Source organism: Cloeon dipterum, chromosome 1 (assembly GCF_949628265.1).
Source record: "Cloeon dipterum chromosome 1, ieCloDipt1.1, whole genome shotgun sequence".
Classification (NCBI taxonomy): domain Eukaryota; kingdom Metazoa; phylum Arthropoda; class Insecta; order Ephemeroptera; family Baetidae; genus Cloeon; species Cloeon dipterum.
The window spans coordinates 20,223,373-20,240,180 of NC_088786.1; the positions used below are offsets into that span (position 1 = coordinate 20,223,373).

At 39.3% G+C, this 16,808-nt stretch overlaps 4 protein-coding genes across 9 annotated transcripts; 1 reads left to right on the forward strand and 3 right to left on the reverse strand.

Annotated features, from left to right (window-relative positions):
- The first annotated feature begins 37 nt into the window (after nt 1-37).
- On the forward strand, nt 38-13,355 carry LOC135933924 (ninein homolog). 6 transcript variants are annotated; one of them, XM_065475340.1, is made up of 21 exons: nt 38-143; nt 2,985-3,294; nt 3,356-3,474; nt 4,204-4,297; nt 4,356-4,624; nt 4,675-4,760; nt 5,258-5,530; nt 5,826-6,129; nt 6,183-6,299; nt 6,351-6,505; nt 7,231-7,378; nt 7,437-7,517; nt 8,751-8,831; nt 9,017-9,148; nt 10,236-10,361; nt 10,677-10,904; nt 10,954-11,241; nt 11,325-11,427; nt 11,485-11,594; nt 11,829-12,185; nt 12,473-13,355. In XM_065475340.1, exons 1-21 carry the CDS (start codon nt 45-47, stop codon nt 12,602-12,604), a joined length of 3,612 nt encoding a protein of 1,203 aa, XP_065331412.1. In that variant the 5' UTR covers nt 38-44; the 3' UTR covers nt 12,605-13,355. The 6 variants fall into 6 exon arrangements, with proteins under 6 accessions (XP_065331412.1, XP_065331417.1, XP_065331413.1 ...); XM_065475344.1 differs by lacking the exon at nt 38-143 and adding an exon at nt 2,543-2,660; XM_065475342.1 differs by lacking the exon at nt 38-143 and adding an exon at nt 2,606-2,749.
- On the reverse strand, nt 1,283-2,485 carry l(3)87Df (lethal (3) 87Df). Its single transcript, XM_065475350.1, has 3 exons — nt 2,325-2,485; nt 1,650-1,825; nt 1,283-1,580 (listed from the first exon to the last, which is right to left on the reverse strand). Exons 1-3 carry the CDS (start codon nt 2,355-2,357, stop codon nt 1,466-1,468), a joined length of 324 nt encoding a protein of 107 aa, XP_065331422.1. The 5' UTR covers nt 2,358-2,485; the 3' UTR covers nt 1,283-1,465.
- On the reverse strand, nt 13,182-16,081 carry LOC135933929 (uncharacterized). Its single transcript, XM_065475351.1, has 3 exons — nt 15,909-16,081; nt 13,963-14,057; nt 13,182-13,542 (listed from the first exon to the last, which is right to left on the reverse strand). Exons 1-3 carry the CDS (start codon nt 15,939-15,941, stop codon nt 13,374-13,376), a joined length of 297 nt encoding a protein of 98 aa, XP_065331423.1. The 5' UTR covers nt 15,942-16,081; the 3' UTR covers nt 13,182-13,373.
- LOC135933927 (GTP-binding protein 10 homolog) lies at nt 14,108-15,807 on the reverse strand. Its single transcript, XM_065475349.1, has 3 exons — nt 15,460-15,807; nt 14,811-15,095; nt 14,108-14,652 (listed from the first exon to the last, which is right to left on the reverse strand). Exons 1-3 carry the CDS (start codon nt 15,790-15,792, stop codon nt 14,158-14,160), a joined length of 1,113 nt encoding a protein of 370 aa, XP_065331421.1. The 5' UTR covers nt 15,793-15,807; the 3' UTR covers nt 14,108-14,157.
- Nucleotides 16,082-16,808: the final 727 nt, after the last annotated feature.

The following is a 16,808-nucleotide window of genomic DNA, read 5'->3' on the forward strand; positions in this document are numbered from 1 at the left end:
AGGAGGGGGGTCGGACGGCCCTGCTCGCCCACAGGCACTCGGCCATGCACCGCTCGCTGCTGCTGCTGCGTCTGCAGAACCTCAAAAGCTGCAATGTCAACCCTGCCAGCCTTTCAACCCACCAACATGCCCAAGCCGCACAAGTGAGTTTCGAATTTCTTCCGAAATTTTTTTAAGAGCGTAAAAAGCCTTTTGCGGTGGACACATTTTATTAGATTTATGTTACAATTTATTTTCGCAACGTAAAATATGATTTTGTTGAGGGAATCCGCCTAAAAAATTTGATTTTATCTAAGAATAACAGTTTTGAAATTGTTACGGCTGACCTACAAAAGAAAAAAAGAGGAGTGTCACTACTTGTGGCTCACTAATTTGCTAGCACGTAATGACTTGTTTGACGGAGAAGGTCGTTTTAATTAATCCGCTGATGTTGTCAGCGATTCCATTCATATCAGCCTCTCAGATGACACGTCCGTCCTAATCCGCAAAAGGGCAGAAACCGTATTTTGACGTTCGCTCTTCCAATAAGGTTCCGCGACAATCGACAATACAACGATGGAATGTGCGCGTCACCTTTACAGTCTTTCACCGCGCGCGCGGGCAATCAGGCCGCACCTTGGTGGCAGATTAGAAGCATTTATAATAAGGTGCTCACTTTCAAACCGCAGAGGACCTTTTTGTATCAATAAACAAAGCAGGTTCTCACAATTCCTGCTTTGGAAATTGCGTTACATAAGAAGGGGTTGGGATTCATAGATATACTTTTTTTTCAGTACATCTGATTTTAATTTTGGCTTCAAATGGGCACATATTGTTCAATTTCAATATTTTAAACCGCAAAAGCCAATATTATCTTAAAAATATTAAAGATAGTTAAAAAACCTTTTTTCTGATGAGATGATTTTTATTAACAACATCAATGTTTTAATTTTTTTAATTAATAAGTAATGGCTTTAAAATTTAAATTTTCTTGTAGAGCTATAAAGTCAGTATTAAGGTTGTGCAGGGCAGAGAAAGGAATCTTATGACTTGTAAGATTCCCTAAAAAATTTTTACAACATCCACGAAGATAACCACCTGATTTTGACAAAAATATTCTTTGACAATAAAAAATAACCACAGAGGCAATACCTATTTTTTGGCGAAAAAATCAGCCTATAAAAAGGGGTAAAATACCAACTTTCCTTAAAAAAATATGATAAAAATTCGTCTAAAAATCCCCACCCAAGGTAAAGAGTCTCTAACGTTAGATTGGGGACAGTTTCACTTGTCAGCAAAAAGCTTTCTGTATAATTTAATAGTTTTTATTTTCTTTCATCGGCGCAGTATTTTATTTTCAAGCGCATATATTCAATTTTCCGTTCTTTACATAAGTGAAAAAAGCACATAATGCTCCGCGGAGAAGCCAAGTTGGCTATATTTCACTTTCAAACTATATACACAAATAGTCTTTCTCTTTACCGTTTCACGCGTCGACCGGTTTCTCCTCTACGATGATCTTTCGCCTCGGCATTACCGTCGCTTCTTGTATCCGCGCCGTCGTAAATTTGGTCACCGCGTAATTGTACCGGCAAATGCCCCTGAGAAGAAGAGGAGATCCGAGAAAAACAAAATTAGACCGATTTTCGCGGCTCATCAATTTTCCGTACCAGTAAACAAAGGTGGAGCAGAAAAAGCAGGCAAAGCCAACGTGTGTCGCGTTGCCAGGCTTGCTCGTGAACATGAAGTAAGCCAAGCCGCCGGCGAACCCGGTGCCTATTCCGCTCAGGAAGGAACTTCGGAAACAGGGAATTTGGGACACATCCCGTCCGAAAAGATACAGGCCCTGAAAAATATAGAAGAGCAAGAATAAGAAAAAAAACGATTTTTTGTGTTCGTTTTTTTAATTATGTACATTATGACACTCCAAAAGGGTCAAATTGTTTTTGCAATTTCTATTTTAAATTAGCACAAATATGCAGATAATAAATTAATGTAAAAAGTAAAAGTTTCGTGTGTTACATAATACATAAATTACATACGTAGATGCAGAAAAGTTGACAGTTTACAAAACATAATGAAATGAGACGCATTTTTGTCTATTCGTTGTCTAAGCAATAAATAGCAGCGAATAAAAAACATCATCCATTCCATATGACAATTTCAAACATAATTTAAGTGTCAAATTAGTAAAAATGGTTGATCTTAGACACAACTCGCTGGAATTTACATAGGATTTGATGCTATGAGAGCTCCAGACCTAATGGTTAGCAGCCAAACTATTCTAAATTCATCAAACACTAGAAAATACGACAAATACAGCAAAATTCCGCATTTTAATTTACCTTTTTCTCGGAATCATCTGTTTCGGCACTCATGTTTCTGTTTCTCTTCTCCGCTTGACTTTGGCGCCACCTGAGCGGCAAGTGGCGAACCGCGATACCAACACAGCAAAGTTCAATAGCCCATTGAATGATTGAATTTCGCAAAATTCAAGCGTTTTCAAGAGTGTAAATGCACTTGAATGGTTAATCAATCGAAAATGAAATATGAAATTCTTTTCAACCATCCAATGTTTCGCTGAAATGTCAAGAACGATTTTGTCACGTTGGCAGCAAAAGTGTCAATCCATCCAATCACTCATAAGACAAAAACACAACAAATGACCTGACCTGAAATTGGTACGTGACAACCAGAATTTTTCCGTTGACACGCGTGTCGATTGTCGATTCCAGTGCAACAAAACCCTGTCGATGTCAACATCATAAAGGTCGGTTCTTCACAGTTCTTCACGAATTATATTCGGCGGGCGTTTCCCTTTTGGTTGAAATCGAAGGTGCTCTCTGCACTGCGGTGGGTTTGCGGTCTCCAAAAAAGACAGCAGGGCGTGTCTTCTTTAGCACTAGCACTCAAATTAGTCGCGTTTCCAAGCGTGTCGGTCCGTGTTTCACAGGCCAACGCGTCGACCCACAATTCCTCTTCTTACCGCCTTCCCTGCTCTTCAGGTCACGACGACACCAGGCCAAGAAGATCATGCAATGGCATCTGGCGCAACGCTCGACCCCTACGAGCAGCAGTTACTGGCCGTCTTCGAGAGCTGCTGCGACGGTTCCCAGGGGGTGCTCGACCCCCGAGGTCTAACTTCCCTGTGCGAGAAGCTGCAGCTCGAGGAGCAGACTCCGCACCTGCTTGAGCGCTTGCTCGGCAGCCCCAGGTCCAACTCGCCAAGGAAGATCACCTTCGCGCAGTTCAGGGATGCTCTCCTTGCTTTGCTGGCGGGGGTTTCGTCTTCAGACGACTTTGACGGATCACCTGGTTTTTAAGATGACTATTATCTGAGGAAAAGGTGTCTTGATTTTTTTATAATTTTTCGCAGAACGGGAAGTCAGACCAAAGTTTGTCTACGGGACTAAGAAATACGGCCGTAGATCCAAACCAGAAGATGATGACTTGACAGGCTCTGAATCTGAGCCTCCAAGCCCTACGAGGAGAAAGGTTAGATGATTTTAAAGTATGGTTTAGAAGACTAATTATTTGAAAACTTAAAACTTTTTATATCTTTCTTTAGTAATGTGATCTGAATGGAAGATAGAAAATGAATCAAATAAAAATTCAAAGAGGAAAATTATTTATTTTAGTACTCTTGATGAAATCTTTAATTACTGTCACTAATTTTTATGTTTTTTAATGACTGTTTTATCTTATTTTACTTAAACTGGTTAAAACAATTTATTCATGATTGGGCCTATCAGCTCAAGTGTTAACATTACAGATAAAAATATATCATATCAATAATCAAAATTAATGCTCAAGTTCACAGTTCATTTTAATTTTAAACAAACAAAAATATTGTAATTTTCCATACAATCAATCAATCTAATTAATAAATTTTCAGATTTATCTAATTCACTGTCGTCTCTTAAGACACGTTCGGCTTAGCTGTAATCTAAAAATATAATCCTGTGCTAGTCCTGTATCAAAATTGACAAGAGGTGATTAATATGCAAGGAAAGATTCCAATCTACATTTTAAGAGGTGTTTTTACCAGAAACACATATGACTCTGTGTTATCTAGTAGTTTTAAGATCTGTTACAAGTGCAGCACTTAAGGAACAATCACCATTTATTTTCACTGTGACAAAGATAAAAAATTATCACAATTGATAAAAGAAATTAAAACACTCATCTTCAATTAAGACCAAAAATATGAAAATCTGTCTGCAGGAGAGCCCCAGCAAAATAATGTCAGCTAGTGAATTGGCAAAAAAGAGGAAAACTAGTCAAGAAAAGACGCAAAAGTCTGAAAAAGAAGCAAAAAGTATGTGTGTTGAATTAGCAAAAACCATGCTATTAAAAAATTTTGCGATCTGAGCCAGGTTGGGAAGGGGAGCTATCTGAGGAGGAGGAATGTGTTCGCGCCACCTGGGAGAAGTTGGGCGCTGCCCACAACGGCTACCTGGGCCAAGAGGAGCTGACCCTGGTGTGCAAGGCCACCGGACTGGAGGGAGTCGCCAACGAGCTGGTCCAACAGCTGTTCACGCGGCTCGGAGTTGAACCTACAGGGAAAATCAGTTTCGAGCAGTTTTTGCACCTTTTTAGGTCTGGATTAGGCACTGCAGCCACGGAGGAAGATGATCTTACTATGGTACGTTGGGGAGAAATTCTTTGTGCATATGGCTCATCAAATTTTCGCAGGCTGAGCACCACAGAAGTTTATCATTCCACGCAGACAGCTCTTCCAAGGAGCCCCTTTACATTTCCTTGGAGACTTTCAATAATGGGTAAGTCTAATCAATATTTTACTATCCAAGCGTGCAATTCTAGTAATGAGAGCTATTTGTGATGCACTCTAAAAATACATATATTATAAGTTATTTGCATCGTTGGTGAGGTATTCCAACCATTCTAAAGGAGATCTACGCCTTGAAATATCACGTGCAATTTTTATGTAGTAATTTTGAACAGATAGGCTTTATTTTTCGGAGCAAGTCGATATCGTAGGAAATTCACCAGTTGCGAAACCCCCTTAGTTATTGAAGCCGCTAACAGGCAGCGCCAGCGCTTACTTTGGATTTTAAGACACTCATGCTGCCACTTCAGACTCAACCCTGCCATTAATAATCTCTCTTTGTGTGCAAAAAACGAAAACAAGTCAAGCCAATCGCGATAGAAATGTCAGCAAAGATTTAAAAATTATAATTCACGTTTTTACGGCCAGTGGCTAAACCAATAATTTTTGGTTGAAGTTCATAAAATAGAATGCATTTGTTTCCCTCAGCATGGTTAGCTCGGATCAGCTGCTAGAAATGCTTGAGTCGGGTGGTGTGATGGGCGCAGCACGGCTCTTACACGACCTCGGCCTGGGTGCTTCAGCCAGGCGTCCAGTCAGCTTGCAAGAACTGGCATACGCCCTGGAAGAGGAGGCCAAAGCCCTCACCGAGGAGCAGCATGAAGAGTCAAGCAACCAGCGGCAGGCCACACCCGAAAATCCACTCCTCTCCGTCCTGCAAGCGTCCGTCTTCATTTACCAAGCTGAAGCAAAATGTCTCAAGTAGGTTGTTGCGCCCTTTTTTTAAAAAAAAATAAATAAAATAGATATGATAATAAAAAACATTCTTTATTTAATTTAATTTGTATTTTTTTTTAAATAGGAATTTAATCAGCTTTCAGGTTTTTATTTTTTGAATAATATATAATCATCCTTATTATAAAGCGTTCTTTTTTGTTTCATGATGAGTTTTTTTAAATTAACTAGTGAATTTTACCTGCATTCATGGTAATTTTAATTTAAAAAATCCTATTCAGAAATAAAATAATAAAGAGAAATAAACTCTGAAATTTGTCAGGAATTCGCTGGAGCAGGCGGTGTGCGAGAGGAACAAACTGAAACTGGACCTGGCCGAGGCGAACGAAAGGGCAGCATTGATGGCGCAGGAAGTCGACGACAGGCACATGCGTCTCGAGGATTCATACAAGAAGCAGATCCGGACGCTGGAGCAGAAGCACCAGGATGAGGTAAAGGGACTTCAGGCGGAGTTGTCCTCTGACAGAGAACAAATGGCTGTTTTGACCACTGGTCTCGAACTGAGAATGGACCAAATGCAGAGCGAGGAGTCCAAGCTGAGGGCGGAAGTTACCACTTGGCTCAAGGTCAGTCTTGACCAAAAATTCAAAATTTCAGTTATTGTCATTTTGAAACGCAGAAATCGGAGCTGCTAGAAAAGGAAAACAATCAGCTGAAGGAGTTTTTGGCTGCCAGTGATGAAGTGAAACTGCAGTTGCAGAAAAAAGTTGATACCATTCCAGATTTGCAAATTAGGGTACGTGTCTAGGAAATATTTGAAACTCGTGTTCAAAAGGTTTTCTTGCAGCTAAGTGACTTAGAGAGGGAACAAGCAGAGGTGCGATCGCAGCAGGTGCAGCCTCTTATGGACAAGGTGGAACTTTTGACCACCGAAAACACAGCTTTAAGAGATGCTAACGATGAACTCACTCTTAAATTGGAACAAACCACGATTTCTAACAAGTAAGCCATTAATATTTCATATGTGTGAACGTATTTTTAATTTGGTATTAATGATAACAGTTAGTATAACGCTGCACGTTTTTTAATATAATTCTAAAACTTAGGTGTTACATTGAATTGGTTTCAAATGAGTTAGAATTATGTATGCAATTTGCTTAAAGCTAATTTTCCCAGGAATGAATTTTATTTTATTGGATTACATTAGCCACTCTCACCAAAATTGTCTCATTTTTAAAGACATTTCTTGTAAATTATTTTATTCTTAAAATTTTTGCATCTAAACACAGTTTTAAAAGTTAATATGGAGTTAATAACATTGTATTTGAAAAAATTAAATATCATTAAGTAGATCGAAAATAACACTATTATATTTTCAACTATAAACAGGAGTGGGATTTAAAAACAATGTAAATTTGGACCTGTAAAAATTAATTGTGCAGGAAATTATTTTAGAATGTATTTTAACACTCGTCCAAAATTTATTTTGGTTTGTTAAAACCTTATTATAAACAAATATTCCGGCCAGCAAGTTTCAAGGATGGAATCCCTTTAAATAATTTTTGGCAAAATTTTTAATGTGATAAATAATGTCACTCCTAAAAGTTAACTATTGTAATGAAAAAAATAATAATAATGAACAAAGACTGATACAGTCACATTGTTGTTCAGGTGCAAACTCTTTGTTAGTATGCGCTCAAAATATTTATGGAAATCTACCAAATTAGGTCTTTGATGGAGACTGAGGATTTGGAGGTGGTGAGTCCGCGTGGGAGCAGCAAGAGAAAGGGCAGGACAGCTGACATCTGCTCAGACGACAGCTCAGAAGATGAAATCCGTCCGCAAGGCAAGCAGAGGAGGAAAGCGTTGGTGGAGGTGAGTGTCGCCAATCGGGCCGCCTAGTCACCGGGTAATTTTAAAATCGATTCATTAGGACACTGATGAAACAAAGCAGCTGAGGGAGCGAGTGGCCGAGCTGGAGAGGAAACTGGCCGAGTGCCAGGACCGCTTGCAGGTAAGCAGCAGCGAGACTAGCGATTAGCTTACTGAAACCGAGTCATTGTCTATATTTAATTATTTATTCAAATGGTTTGTGAATTTGAGTTGTGTCTGTACAATAAAAGAAGCTGCGTCCACAAGAGACTACTTTGATTGATTTCGCGCGTTCAGTCATCAGAGGCTTTCTTTGAGCACTACCCAGCACACATTTTGCTTATTCACTACTCCCCGACTTATATTAGCACTCTCGCTTTAACGCTTCTAACCTCTGATGGTGTGGCTCTTGTGACTGACTCACTTCTATGTTATTGTACTGAATGCTTTTTGCAGTATTCCATTAATAAACTTTTACTTTTGGAGAAAATCACGCTTCAAATCATAATTTCGCAATTCAAAATCAAAACTAATTAAAGAAATCATTCGAATTATGAAGATGCACTAAAAAAGAGTGTATTTTCTTACAAGAGAAAACTGACCGATATTGCTTTAGAAAAATTAGTATTGCCCTGGTGATAATACTTTTTCAGGCTTTCCGGAATTTTTTTACCTTTTTCGGCCTCAAAGACTGCCAATCCCCTTTTTCTGACAGATTAGAGTGATTTTAGTTTTAATCTCAAAACATTTTCACAATTTAAATACATGTATGATGACATTTTCTCCTCAATTTGAAATTTACAATTAAAATTATATTCTTCGCAGTGTCAAAACCCATTGATAAGACACCTAACTCGTAGATTTAAGCCGTGTTTTGATCCTCAAAGTCTTGTCAGGGTCGGACCCTAAAGGCCGAAGTCGAACTCAAATGGTCCTAATTTGTTTCCCTTTGGAGATTTTGAATGTGCAAACTCAAAAGTCGCAAAAACGGAAAATTTGCTGAATCAAAGTTCAAACTTTGTAAGACAATTTTAATTCTTGTCAGACAGTTTGTTGAAGACCCTCATTAATTTTTAGTCCTGGCAGTTGAGGTAACTGCGGAAGATATTTAAAATTGTCCATTTTAATTTGATCGGCAAATAGAAATTTCCCTATGAATTGATGCAAAAATTATCGCAGGTTGCTAGAGCAATATGAACACCGGATTTCTTGTTTGAAAATTTCTCTTGTAAGAATTATAAATCCACTCTGACGTGCCCTCTTCTTTCAAAAATAATTTTTCGCTTAATTTAATTTTCCCTATAAATTTTAAGTTATTTTGAGTTTATATTTTAATTGAGTTGCATGAATGTATTATTTTTGCATGGCATGGCAGGCCCAAGGGTCAGAAAACGAGCCTTTGAGACGAGCAGGTGCACCTCATTCCTCCTCTCCTCCCAGGCACCCACTCAAGCAGGTAAAACCACAGCTGAATTCGAAAACCCTAAAAACGCTAGTTTCCTCCCGTCGCGAATTAATTGGTCGCGCCCGACCTAGAGCACGCGCCGGCCCATATTCGCAATGCTCCTTTCCTTCCTCTCTCATTCACGCCGCTGCTTGTTCTTTGTCTCTCTCGCTCGTGCGCGCATTCGCTCGGTGCAGGTGTTTCAAGTGGTGCGGGCGCAGATTTTGGACGAGATCCTCGGAGATCCTGAGCAGGTGGACGACCACCCTCTCTTGCAGGAAATCTCGCGCCTGCAGACGCGCTGCAAGGATCTGACACAGCTGCAGAAGGTGAGAACGTGCGCTTGTTGCTTTCCTCATGCCTTCTTGTCAAACGGGAGAGTGATTTTAAGGTTGGGAATACTTCCATCATGGCTAAGTTTCGCTTTGGCAAAGAATATGTAAGATATTTGTTGACTCGATCGTAAGTTTCATTGTATAAAAATATATTATATTACTTAATAATTCCCCTTTCAAGGAAACTTAAGGATTATAAATGTCGGTTTTGATAAAATCATTGACGTCTCACGTTTAGAACTTTTTCGATTTCATATCGTTACGAAGGTTTATATTCTTTTTAGGATTTAACACCGGAACTAATTTAACATCGAATTTTAAGGTCATTTTTCATTTTTTCATGAGGAATTTTCTGTGTGATATGTAATTTTTTTACTCCCCTAGAATGTCCCTAGATTTTAGACTTTTTACAGGTAATTGGCCAATTGCTCGTTAACGGTTTGAGATAATTTTAGAAAAAGTTCTGAGCTGACTACAAGGTCATGTAGCTCCATTTTTTATTAAGAAAAACTAGAATTTTTAACCTGATATTGTTAAATTTTTAACCATCTCTCTTTACCGGAAATAATAAAAAATGATGCTAGAAAAATATTTTTGAACGTGTGAGAAATAGGAAAATACATCAGCTCTCAGAATATATGTTTATTGTTTTCCTATATGATTAAAAATTATAAATTTACAAAGCCGAAACTAACCCGTGTGGGAACTTTTTAATTTTTTCAGGAACGATGGTCGATTTGTCTTATCAAACATTGTATGTGAACCAAAATTTCATCAAAAACAACTTTCCTTTAATAGATTCGAAATTTGTTGTCCATTTTCTTCAAAATCTCAGTAAATTAATAAAACTGCTGAATCGAAAATTTCCTCAAAACTCATATCATGAAAGCTTTAATTAATTGGTTTCACCAAAAATTACAACGTTTTTTCCCTAGAGTTTCCTTGATAGTGAAAAATTTCCTTTCACCTCCCATTATTGACTAATTCAGAAATTCATTAACACTACTTTGATCACACATCCTCGCTTAACTCCTTCTGTGCATTGCTTGTCCACATTGTTTATAAATTTGTATCCATTCAGACCATGGAAGCAGAGTTTGAAATGCAGCTGCATGATGCCAGAGAGGAGAGTGAAATGGAAATTAACTCACCAAGGAACCCAGCAAAGCAGTCTTCTATGCCTCCAAGTCCACGAAATCCCAGCCAGGTACCATTTTTTCTAATCAAAAATTTAATAGGGTTATGCAAAAATGACAAAATCAGGGACAATAAAACTCCGTTTTTTATTCATTTCCAGAAAATCTGGTCATTTTTCATCTGCTTTTGGAATGACAGCAATCCCACTTTTCTATTTAAAAAACTTAAACATTTAGCTGTATTTTATAAATCAGGTCACCTTTTAGCTGTTGATTTTCCCCACTTAAGACTAGTCACAAGAAATGACTCAACATTTTTGTTACAGGAATAATTCCATCCGTGGAATTATATCAACTATTTATTTTTTTATATTATAATTTTTCAGAGTGAATCCCTGATGGACTCGATGGAAGGCTCAAGCAAGAACGTTGAGCAGCTGGAGCAAGAGTGCAACCACCTGAAAGAGAATTTGGACCAAGTAAAAGTGGAGATTGTTCGAATCCTCTCTGACAAAGAAGCCTGCAGTAAAGAAAACTCCGTACTAAAGGAGCAGATTTCCGATCTCACCAGCAAGGTGGAGGCTTCGACGCAACATCCGTCAGACTCTTTCAAGGTTGTCAAAAAGAATTTTGAAGTAAATTCGATAATAACTGCGTTTAAAGGTGGAAGAAATAGGCGTGGACGAAAAAGTGAAGAAACTGGAAGACCGAGTGAAAGAGCTGGAAAGCTGCCTGGAACTGATGCAGGAGGAGTATGAGAAGTGCGAGGACTACTGGCAGGGCAAGCTGGATGACGAGAGGAGACTGTTTGAGCAGGAGCAGGAGGTGGAGAGCAAAAAGTTCACTGAGCTTGAAGAGAAAATCCAGGAGCTGCTGAGTCAGGAGCAGGAGGAGGCGAACATGAAGGCGCGCCTCTCGCCCATAGACGAAAAGGTCCTCATGGAACAGCAGGTACTTCAATCATTTTTGTATCTCTCAACCTGCCAATTTATTTAATTATGGTTTTATCACTATAATAACTAATATTTGCGTAGGTCAATGATCTGGAAGAAGAGTGCGCGGAGCTTCGGAAAAGACTGCACGCTCTGGAATCTGAAAGTGAAATCTATCACATAATGCTGAACATAGAGAAAATTGGTGAGCCTGAGTTAATTTAAATTTCAAACTGGTGCTACGTTTTTTCTCTCCTTGCAGATGCAGCCGTCCAAACAGACGTCAAGCCCAAGTTAGCAGCTCTCTTTTTGAACTCAGGCACAATTATTTCTAGCTCAAGTGACAAGCAAATCCAAGCCAACCTAAGCTCTGTAAGTACACTCTGGGTTTGGCTAAATGGCGGACAATTGATGAAAAAAAAACTGTCCAGTATTTCTATTTCTGGAAATAACCGTTGTCTGATTAAACTGTTTCAAGTTTTGCATGATGAATTTCTTTATGTCTAGAATTAAATATTATTAATTGCATTAGATGATTTGAATAAAACATCCTTGACCTTTCACATTTGCAAAGTTTTAGTAATTTGCCTCTATTCTTGTTCACAGGAGGAGTTAAATCATGTAAGGAACCCATACGACTTGATATCTCCTACAGAGTGGAACAGGCGGCAGAACGGATATTCAAAGCAATCAGCCACCTCAACATTTAAGTCTGGCCTCTCAAACCTGAACCGAGCGCCAGAACAGTCGTGTCGGGTACAGTTGAGCGTGATGCAGACCCTGAGCGAGCGGCTGCAGCAGCAGGAGGTGAAGGGGCGTCGACTTGAAGCTGCCCTCTCTATCAACCAGTTGAACACGCAACGGCTGATCCAGCAGCACCAAGAAGAAATCGTTTCCCTGCAGGCTGCCATCCAGGCGGGACAACTCCGGCTGCAGCAGCAAATCATAGCCTACGACGAACAGGTGAGAAATTATTGTACTTTTAGTGTAGAAATGTGAATTATTTAAATTAAATATCTTTTAAAAACTCAATGAAAAAATCAGACGCAAAATTGTGCCTTAGTTAATCTTTGTGGCTGGTCAGAAGTGAGGGAAAACAACCAAGAAACAGCAATAATTTTTTATCCCGTATGCGTTTGGGAGTGGTAAAAAAAGCCAAAATTTTGGTACCTCTTCCACACAAGAAAGCTGATTTTTCACAATCCTTTTCAACTGAATCTTAATTATTATATATTAATCCCTGGTTTCAGTCGGAGAAGTTGGCAAGTGCGGACATGCTGGTGAAAGAACTGTATGTGGAAAACGCGTACTTGACATCCTCCGTTGAGCAGCTGGAGAAGAAGTGCATTTTCCTTACGCAGCACGCGCCTGGCTCAGCCTGACCTTCCGTGAATCGTGTCATCCTGAACGTCGTACAAACCACCTTTCCCACACGGCATTGATTTCGCATCTTGCTATTAGTGTAATTTTTCATATCAGTCACCATTTTAGTGCCACCATTTTTATTAAGTTGATTAGTTGGTCGTAGCTGGCCACTTTGTCGAATCTGTCTGTTCTAAAATGCTGTTTTCAAGTAGGCTATTGGCTAAAAATGAAAAGGTCCGTCCGGCGGAAGAATGAGAACAATGCTGAGGCCTTGAAAGATATGATCTCTCAATGTGAAAGGAATGCAAAAATAATCAACTGTCTACTGATCAAAAACCATTCCTACTGAACCCTAATTTTTATCATTCCACGTGCCTAGGTCAGGAAACAGAATAACTACTACAGACAGCCATCAGTGAATGTTCCGATAAATTTTAGAATATATAACATTCTGAAGAATACTGTGCTTCTACTACTATACGCACTTGTTGGACAACTTTTTTGCCATTGTTGGTATAGTAACGGACAGTTCATTGTTGACAACTATTATTACTGAGCGTGATTTACATGATGTAATCAATTAAAAGACATGAGTATTTTGTCGCTGCTGAAAAATATTTAATGACAAAAATGAAACGGAACGGCGCGCCAATACTATAATAATGATCGCTGATGAGAACCCCTACAGATGTGGTGGAATGTTACATTTGAAAGCGTGAGCATTTGACTTTTTGTTTCACACAAATATATTTTATGCAGAGAGTAAAACTGAAGTCTTTCATTTCATTATCCGTTTGTCAAGATTTTGTACACTCCAAACGCCAGGAATCCCAAGAACATGATGGCCAGGGCAATTACAAAGGTTTTGCTGTTTTCAGTCCGCAGTTTTTTCAAATCCTGTTCTTGCTGAGATAGAAGGGCTTTCACGTTGTCCAGTTCCCTCTCCAGCTCTTCCCTGTTGAATTTTATTTTATAAATGGTATTTTGACAAAAGGAAAGATATTTTATAGAGCCAACAAGGAAACTCGGGGAATTTAATGTTTTGATCTATGGTGAACGCATTTAATTCGCGCAGGCTTTCATGATGTGAATTCTATTTTTTTACTTTAACAAGATTTGCAGGTATAAAGAAAATGGTCTAAAAGTTCCAAATTGATGAAAAAAATACAGCTGAAATATGGTTTATAGACACTGTTCAATGAGACTATTTTTGACGTTCAGAAAAAAATCCAACAAAAACCACATAATTCTGAAAACTGATGAAATATCTTAATTTTTATACTAAACGAAAATTTTCTTGAAGCATTTTCCGGGCCAAATAAATTCCGGCTATTTACAGCGAACAATTAAAACACATAATAAACAAGTTTCCAACCTCTGATCCATGTCTAGGTGCTTAGATTTAAGATTCCTTTCGATGGTTTCAATCCTGTGGTAACACTTTTTGATGTCGTCCTCGACCGACTCAACCTACGCAAATTCCAAAGGCACATGAGAAGAGCACACAAAACCACTATAAATTTCGGACTGAACTCTAGATGATTTATTGCTACAAAAATCATTATTGAAACTAAACGGTGCCTCGTTCGTAATCGTCCTCGTCAGGCAGCATGATCTCCTCGCGCAACACGTCTTTAATAAGTTCCTTCAGTTCTTTGACAGCAGCAGGACCGTCCTTGGCACTCATCCCGAGCACATGTTGGAATTGGAGCACGTTGGTCGGTCGCACTTCTTCAGGCACTTCCTCGAACACCTCCTCCAATTTGGCAACCTGCGCCTTGACCTCTTCAAAAATTTCGGCGGAGCCTGGCTGGTCCAGTTTATTGATCACCAGCATGACCGGTTTGCTGAGCAGGGTCGGGTCGTACAACTCCAACTCGCGGATCAGCAGGACTATCGTTTCTATGCAGCTGCGCATCGGGTGCTGCGGGCTCAGCCGGAAGCCCGACACGTCTGTAACCATCAGTAGGAGTTTGGTGCGTTCGATGTGGCGCAGGAAACTGTGGCCCATGCCTCGATTTATGTGCGCGCCCTCCAGAAGACCTGGCAGGTCGGCCATCGATACCTGAAAAACGAAATTAAATTGTATTTTTATTATTTTCAAAATTAAATGGATAGGAAGCAATTCTCGAAAAAAAGCTGGAGCCAACTGTTTTCTATTTTGCCTAACCCTGATTTTCAAAAATAAATAAATAAATATAATATCAAAAAATGGATTTATACCTTAGTTAGGTCAGGGTACTCGATGATTCCAACCTCAGGGCGCACAGTGGTGAATGGATAGTCGGCAACCTTTGGTCTGGCGTTGGAAATGGCCTTGAGCAGTGTCGATTTGCCCGCATTGGGAAAGCCAACGAGCCCGACGTCGGCGATCAACTTCAGGTCTAGCTGAAGATGCAAGCTTTCGCCTTGTTGACCCTTGAAGTCGTTCTCAGGGCCTCCTCCTGCGCCTCCGCGGGCTACCACCACACGCTCCCCGTTTTCGTTGAGCTCGGCCAAAAACACTCCCTGAAAGCAAAGGTTTATTCAGTTAATGTTCAAACTATTCATTCAAAAAGGATAAAAAATACGACATTTCAACCGATACAGCAGCTCTACTAATTCCGAATTATAAGAAGGCTTTTAGTTGAAAATCCAGATAAATTAATAAACACAGAGAAAAAAATGAAATTAATGAATTTTTACATTTCTATAGGTGGCACAAAGTTGGAAAGCAGGGTTATGTATGTATGTATTCGGTTAGAATGAAACTTTTGGTTTGTTATGATTGCCTCTAGGAAAGAACACCACTAAACTTGCTCCAAAATCAATTTTCGCGGCGTCCAGAATATTCAATTTTAAGAATTTGCGACCCAATAAATTGGATACTTACGCCTCCCAAGTCATTGCGAGAATAAGCGGCGACGCCGACCGGCACCGACAGCACCTTGGGTTCGCCGTTGTGGCCGAAAATGCGTTTGACCTGGCTGGGCTCGCCGTTTCTGGCGCTGGCCAAGCCCTTCTTCTTCCACCTCCTGTAGAAGGCGTCGAGGGTGTCGCCGGCGGTTGCCTCGAGGACGATGTCGCCGCCGCGGCCACCGACACCGCCAAATTTGGCGAGGCCGTCGGCGCCGTTACCCGCTCGCACTCTCACTTTGGCCGAGTCGATAAACTTGCCCACCATGTAGCGCCGAATTTTTTTATAAAGAGCACCTGACAGTCTCATATTTACAGATTTTTCTCGAATATACAATAAATAAATGTAGCTTTTTCATACATTTAACCAACAGAGTTCAGTCCGTCCGTCTTAAAAATGTTCATTTTGTAAAAGAACTAACGAACCTGGGCCATAACGGTGGATTTTTGTGACGCCATCTAAGGTTAAGGACTAACAAATTAAATAAATTATTTGAATTTCTTGGCTTAAATAGCTAAGTCAGGAAATAATAATAGGAAAGCAGTGCTGTGAAAGACACGTCGGGATGTTTTGGTTTGTAGTTACGCCCCTTCTTCCTTCTCTTCTCTTGAATTTCACACTCTCGCCGCAAGTTAACCCTTTTCCCCCATAACCCCGCGCAATTCCGATCGCTTCACTTCTGTTTTTTTCTTTCTAATACACGTCATATAGCGCAAAGATTGTCTCTTCTTCAACGTCATGGATGAGTAGTAAGAATCTTAGTATGGTTTAATAAAAGGCAACTAATTTTTGTATAATATTAGAATTTTGATTTTTTTACTACACAATACATGTAAAAAGTGGTGTAAATTTACAAAATAATACATACATACATAAATAATCTAGCTTTTTAACAACAAAGAAGTTACGGCAGCTTCAATCCTATAAAATCAGGAATTTCAGGAAATCATCCTAGCAGCGGGAAAATTGCGCAACTTTCAACAACCAAACGTGAATTTCCCTGTTGCGAGAATAGGGCAACATAATCAATTTGACAATGAAAATTTGGGTGTTTGATGAACGATGCGGACCAGGATGACTTGGATTTTTAAAAGTTTTAAACTTAATCCCAATTAATGTTATTTTTTTAATTTAAAAATAACATATGTTTTTTAACAGCGTTGATTCATCAGGATGGTTAGCCACAACTAAGTGATATTTTAAGATGAAAATTAAACAACACGTTCTCATACTGTACAGAGGTAGTTTCGGTACCACAGTTTTTTTACCTCCATAAAACTAAATTCATACCACAGAAGTTAGCCATTTTGGTTAATTTAAAATTT